Source organism: Trichechus manatus, unplaced genomic scaffold, assembly GCF_000243295.1.
Source record: "Trichechus manatus latirostris isolate Lorelei unplaced genomic scaffold, TriManLat1.0 scaffold00004, whole genome shotgun sequence".
NCBI lineage: Eukaryota > Metazoa > Chordata > Mammalia > Sirenia > Trichechidae > Trichechus > Trichechus manatus.
This window is the reverse complement of record NW_004443940.1, coordinates 32662130-32668972: the sequence shown is the minus strand read 5'-3', so window position 1 is coordinate 32668972 and position 6843 is coordinate 32662130. Positions and strand designations below refer to the sequence as shown.

Sequence of the window (6843 nt, the reverse complement as noted above, 5' to 3'; positions counted from 1 at the left end):
CTGTGTCAATCCATCTCATTGAGGGTCTTCCTCTTTTTCACTGACCCTCTACTTTACCAAGCATGATGTCCTTCTCCAGGGACTGGTCCCTCCTAATATGTTCAAAGTACGTGAGACGAAGTCTCTCCATCCTCACTTCTGAGGAGCATTCTGGCTGTACTTCCTCCAAGACAGACTTGTTTCTTCTTCTGGAAGTCCGTGGTATAGTCAATATTCTTCGCCAACACCATAATTCAAATGTATCTGTTCTTCTTTGGTCTTCCTTATTCACTATCCAGCTTTCACATGCTTATGCAGCAATTGAAAATACCAGTTTGGGTCAGGCACACCTTAGTCCTAAAGTGACATCTTTGTTTTTTAACACTTTAAAGAGATCTTTTGCAGCAGATTTGTCCAATATAATACGTCGTTTGATTTCTTGACTGCTGCTTCCATGGGTGTTGATTGTGGATCCGAGTAAAATGAAATCCTTGACAACTTCAATCTTTTCTACACTTACCATGATGTTGCTTATTGGTCCATTTGTGAGGATTTTTGTTTTCTTTATGTTGAGGTGCAATCCATACTGAAGGCTCTAGTCTTTGATCTTCATCAGTAAGTGCTTCAAGTCCTCTTCACTTTCAGCAAGCATGGTTATGTCATCTGCAATATCACAGGTTGTTAATGAGTCTTCCACCAATTCTGATGCCATGTTCTTCATATAGTCCAGTTTCTCAGATTATTTGCTCAGCATACAGATTGAATAAGTATTGTGAAAGATACAACCTTGACACACACCTTTCCTGATTTTAAGCTACACAATATCCCCTTGTTCTGTCCAAGCAACTCTTGGTCTACATAGGTTCTGCATGAGCACAATTAGTGTTCTGGAATTCCCATTCTTTGCAATGTTACCCATAATTTGTTTTGATCCACACAGTCTAATGCATTTGCATTGTCAATAAAATACAGGTAAACATCTTTCTGGTATTCTCTGCTTTCAGCCAAGATCCATCTGACATCAGCAAAATTGCACTTGAAGGCATCAGCAAAAAACAAGGCTCCAGGAATTGACGGTACACCATTTGAGATGCTTCAACAAATGGATGCGACACTGGAAGAGCTTACTTGTCTATGTCAAGAAATTTGGAAGACAGCTACCTGACTAACTGACTGGAAGAGATCTATATCTGTGTCCATTCCAAAGAAAGGCGACCAGATGGGATGTGGAAATTATCAATCAATATCATTCATATCACATGCTAGCAAAATTCTGCTGAAGATAATTCAAAAATGACTGCAGCTGTATATTGACAGGGAGCTCCCAGAAGTTGTAGCTTGATTTAGAAAAGGACGTGGAACGAGTGATAACATTGCTGTTGCCAGACGGATCTTGGCCGAAGCAGAGAATAAAGTTAGATAGTGAAAAAGGAAGACAAGAAGAAGTGATGTGTTTAAATGGTGGTGTTGGTGAAAAATATTGAATATAGAGTGGACTGCCAAAAGAAGGAACAAATTAGTCTTAAAAGTAATACAACCAGAATGCTTCTTAGAAGCAAGGATGATGAGACTTACTTTGGACACGTCATCTGGAAAGACCAATCGCTAGCAAAGGACATCGTGTTTGGTACAGTAGCAGGCTTAGGAAAACGAGGGAAACCCTCACTGAGACGGATTGACCCAGTAGTCACAACAGTGGACTCAAACATACCAACAATCATGGAGCCGGCAGAGGACTAGGCAGTGTTTTGTTCTATCATACATAAGGTCACCAGGAGTCAGTTTGATGGCAACTAACAACAGCAAAAACCACAAGTTCTGTATCTTTACTGGACATCTTTGGTTTTTGCAAAACATTGAGCAGAGTGCTTAGCCTTCAGTAATTCTTTCTTTAGTTTGTTAATAATGAGTTTAAAGCTTTTGCTAGCAAGAATGATAGAAAAGACTAAGCTGAGAAGTTCTATTATTTTCTGAAAGGTGATAAAACATAAGATCTGGTAGTTAAATTCCTTTTAACAATGACTTTCAAAGGAATCTCTAGAACGTGAAAACCTCCTCCAAGGACAATGCAAACACTGGGAGGTGGGAGGCGATTTTCCTTTATATTTTCAACACTATCACCAGGTATTCCTTTCAAACAAACGTTGCCATGGAGTTATTTGAAACTCCTGCTATATTCACTTCTTCCTTATATTTTGATTTTTTTTTTTCCAGCAATCAAGTTGAAGAAACTTTTCCACTACTTAAAAAGGTAACTGCAGAGTACCTTGACACTTGTTCAGCTGTCCCAATGGGATTTTCTCTGAGTAAATCTGCTACTCAGGTATCTGCTATGCGTATGGATTCAAAAGTGGATGATCACTTAATACGAGGGACTGAGGAAAGCAGGCTGGAACCAGTAACCCAGTTATTTCAAAACACCAAGAAAATAAGATTAGAAGACATGAACCAAGAAAACTTGACAAGAAATGAAGAGATTGGCACCGGGTCTCTTTCAAAGAAAGCTTTGGGTTCAGTGGTATATGTTAAAGAAAGTGATGGAATAGAAATGACAGACATAGAATGAAGTTATTTGTACATAGTACCAAAGAAACCAAAAATAGCTTTTGATTAAGGGAGATGGGGGTACTGAATGAGAACTAAACCTTATTTAGGAAAACCTAAAGAAATAACAGAAGACTACTGCTTATTTTTACTATTTATGAATCATCTTAGCATTTTTTGAGGATGCATATTCCAAGATAGTTACTTTGGGGAGAAAATGCCTTCCAAAATTCGAAGCAGTTTTCTCTGGTTATTATATTCTATCCTTGTTTTAAAAAAAAAAACAGCTTTTTAGCAACAGTAAATGGCACCAAAACATTTTAATCAAATGTTTTTCTTTAACAATTGGTGGAAAATTACAGTGACCAAACAATTTGACTTCGGTATGTCATACTATTTCTGGTACACTCGTTTTGTATCTTACATTTCCAGTTTGGGATTTTGCTTTAGGGTACTTAATCTTCATGCTTTTTTGTATTTCTGTTCTGTAAAAGATAATTGCAGATAAACTGTGCAAATGGCTGGTAAATTGCATACCTTCAGAAGCATTTCACATTTTAAATCTTACTTTTTAAAACTTTTTCCCACACATTGAATCCATTTCAGAGTTAGAAAATTGTTATTTCCAAGTATAATAGTTTATCTTGCAGATGCTACCATTTTATACCACGAATATTTAATGTTAGAAAAAACAGCTTAGTGTTTAAAAAAGCCTTGTTTTATATATATTAGTTTGCTATTCTTATTAAAATATCTAGTAGTTTGAAACAGCAGTATTGTCACAAGTAATGTTAGATGAAATTAAAGCTATTTTGTATCTGGACAGTTAGTGACCTGTTACTATCTATATTATGTATGTATTGAATATGTTCATGTACTTTAGTATTTATTGATTATCTCGAAAGTCCCATTGAGTTAATTGCCTTAATATTCATAAAAACAGGGAGGAAAAGACATGTTATTTTGGGGAAAGCAACATTTTATAAATCAGAAAAATACTAAGCTTATGTAACACATTTGTGGGGAATACTGAGCCTAGACAAAAAAAAAAAAATTTGGACAGAACGTAAGCCAGTAAGACACTACTTTTTATCATACACAGAACATGATACTCTGGGAGGGTAAAAATACATAAGTCATCCATTTGTTCACTGAGTTTGGTGCTGTGCTTAGTGCTGGGAATATAGTGATTGAAATAGCCACTGCCTTCACAGTGTTTACTGTCTATCATGGAAGACAGAATATTAGACAGTAACCATGTAAAATACAAATTGAGATATGTCATGATGAAAAAGGAGAGCGTTCAGAGAGACATAACAGGAGACATACACATAAACTTGATTTAATTGTGGGAATTAGGAAGGTTTCTCTGAGGACATGCCATAGCTTTTGCAGTGACACAGTTGTCCAAGTTGATGGTGATGGTCAAGGTGGAGAGAAGTGGTTCAAGCCCAGGTGTATTTTTCAGGACATAGTGATGGCTTGGAAGCGGGAAGTGAGGAAGAAGAAAGGCTTTCTATCAGAAAAAGCTAGTTGTATAGAGGTTCTCTGGAGAAAAGCGTGATCTCAGCAGAAAGTTTTTGGAGATAACAGGTTTCCAGGGCAAGTAGGGAGCTATATGTATGGGACTGAAAATATAAAATTTGAAGTTGTATACAGAGATGGTATTCGAAGCCATGGGGTGAACGAGACTGCTTAAGGAGAATGTAGACAATGAATAACGTCCCCAGGAACTCAGAGCAGGGGGAGCTGGTAGAGTTGGCAGTGAGGCTGGAGTAAAACCAAGACAGGGTAATGTCAGGGTTGCCCACAGGAGTCTTTCAAAGTGGAAGTAGTCAACTGAAAGTTTAGATGAAGACTGAAAGATCCATTGGATCTAGTAACATACCATCAGTGACCTTAGCCAAAGCACTTTTGATGGAATAATGGGGGCAGAAGCCATGTTGGAGTAGTTGGAAGGATAAATGGGAATTGAGGAAGGAGCTTGGCTCTGAAGGAGAGTAGACAGAATGAAAGGTGGAGAGAGGTCACTGTAGGGTTGTTAAGAGAGTACAGCATGTTTGAGCATCAGTGGAAAGGTTCCAGTGGAGAAGCTGAAGTAGGAGGGGGAGGGGGTAAAAATAACCAAGAGACAGAAGTCTCTGAGCAGGGAGGAGAGCAGAATTCTCCAAAACCACCTCAGCAGGAAATTAGGAAGTAACGCTACCATCTCAGATTCAGAGAATAGAATTTAGAAAGAAGTAATGTAAGAATGGAGCCCTGGAGGCGCAGTAGTTAAGAACTTGGCCGCTAACGAAAAGTTTAGCAGTTCGAATCCACCAGCCACTCCTTGGAAACCCTATGGGGCAGTTCTATCTGTCCTGTAGGGTTGCTGAGTTGGAATCAATTCGATGGCAACGAGTTTGTTTGTTTGTTTGTTTTTAAATATAAGAATATAGGTAGAAAGCAACAGTATTGTATGGCTATTTCTAATGATAGCTAGGAAAATTCCTGCGGGATTAACTTTCAACAGAATCCATTTCCACCCATGTGATACAAGAAAGAAAGAAAAACTCAGAGATACTTGGGTCAAAAGGGTGATAATTAATACATGCGGTGTTATCGTGTCTCTTTTGTGGCTTTATATGGAGTCCCTGTCACACAGTGTCAGCATCCACAGATTGTGAACACTAGACACTTCTTTCTCCAAGAGGCAAGTCTTGGTGGCTTTTATTCATATTGGAGGAGAGATTGATTTCTGCGAAGACTAAAAAGGATGGCCACAAATTCTTTGCTGCTCCTTTCATCAAGAGATGGGGTACATCACCCTGCCCCTTCAATCTGGGCAGGCTTCGTTTTAGTTTTGACCAATAGAGTGTGGCAGAAGTGGTACTTCCAAGACTAGGTCTGAACTGAGGTGCCCCAGCAGCCAGCCAGCACCAACTGCCAGAGCGTGAATAAGGCCATCTTGGACCTCCCAGCCTAGCCAAACCAAAAAAACCAAACCCACTGCCCTCAAGTTGATTCCAACTCACAGCGACCCTCTAGGACAGAGTAGAACTGCCCCATGGAGTTTCCAAGGCTGTAATCTTTACAGAAGCAGACTGCCATATCTTTCTCCTGCGGAGCGGCTAGTGGGTTGGAAGGCCAACCTTTTGGTTAGCAGCCAAGTGCTTAACCATTGTGCCACCAGGGTGCCTTCCAGCCCAGCCAACCCTTGCTGAATGAAGCCACATGAGTAAGACCAGGTGAAATCTGCAGAGGAATCACCTAACTTAGCCACATAATTGTTGAGAAATATTGTTTTAAGCCATTAACTTTTGAGGCAATTTGTTATACAGCCATAGTTAACTGAAACTATTACTTTGCTACCGTGGCTGCTGGGGGAATTTCTCATCTGGGTTAGCCACAGGGATTTTCTTGCCAACCACAGTGAGGGAAGCCCCAAGTGCAAACATTCATTGCCAAAGTGTGTTTATTCTTCGATCCACTTCATCCTTCCTATTGCCATCTCTGTATGACGACTATCAAGGTTTATTCCTTTAAATACAATTTGTCTTTTAAAACTGATTTTAATTTGTATTTCTGCACCTTTCAAGTGGAGCTACCTGCGCTTTGGACTATGAGTAGTGGCTCTGTAGAACCCAATTTAGATGTTCAGTAAAGGGTAGTTAGTATCCTGCCTGCCTGAGTTGACTGGGTTTCTAGAGGACTCTTTATAACCCTTTGGTGACCCAAATATTTTCTGCTTTGAATTTTTTGTGGATACCATGTGTTTTCATTTATGGAAGCATGCTGAATCATTGAGGGTGTCTGAATTTTTGGTAAGTAGTATGTATTTTTTTCTTGCCCCCTCCCACACACCTACCCTAAGTGTTTAGCGGTACATATGAAGTACTACTAATTATACTCCAGAGCCCCACTAGGGTCTATTGGTACATACGTGTAACATAAAAATTTTCAAAATTTCTATTTTTCCTACCAAAAATTCAGACACCTCATACGATACCCTGTAAAACAGTAATTTGCACCACATGCCCGTTTCTTTGGTTTCAAACAGTCACAAAGGCCCCTGCTTTGCAGCAGCGTGCACTGTCAGTGGGGCAGCAGCTTCCAAATAAACCCGAGGCTGAAAAAGTTCATCGCCGCTGTATGTACTGCTGGGCACGAAAGGGTTAAACGCGCTTCACAAACTGCCCCCTCCAACCTGACACCTCCGCCTCTCCTGCCTTCACCCGAGTGTGTATCCCTGTGCTGTCACATGGGAATCTGCATCACAACTAGAGGATTTATGACTTTCGGTACTTTTACCCGAACGTGGAGTGCGTCCCTGACATCTAA

At 39.8% G+C, this 6843-nt stretch overlaps 1 protein-coding gene across 1 annotated transcript in view; it reads left to right on the top strand.

The window, feature by feature from the left end:
• CUNH2orf15 (chromosome unknown C2orf15 homolog) overlaps positions 1-2545 on the top strand; it is an 11842-nt gene extending 9297 nt beyond the window's left edge. The window contains exon 2 of the mRNA XM_023731970.1: positions 2194-2545. Within this exon, the coding sequence (XP_023587738.1) occupies positions 2194-2545 (352 nt within the window). The remainder of the gene's footprint in view (positions 1-2193) is intronic.
• The last annotated feature ends 4298 nt before the right edge of the window (positions 2546-6843 follow it).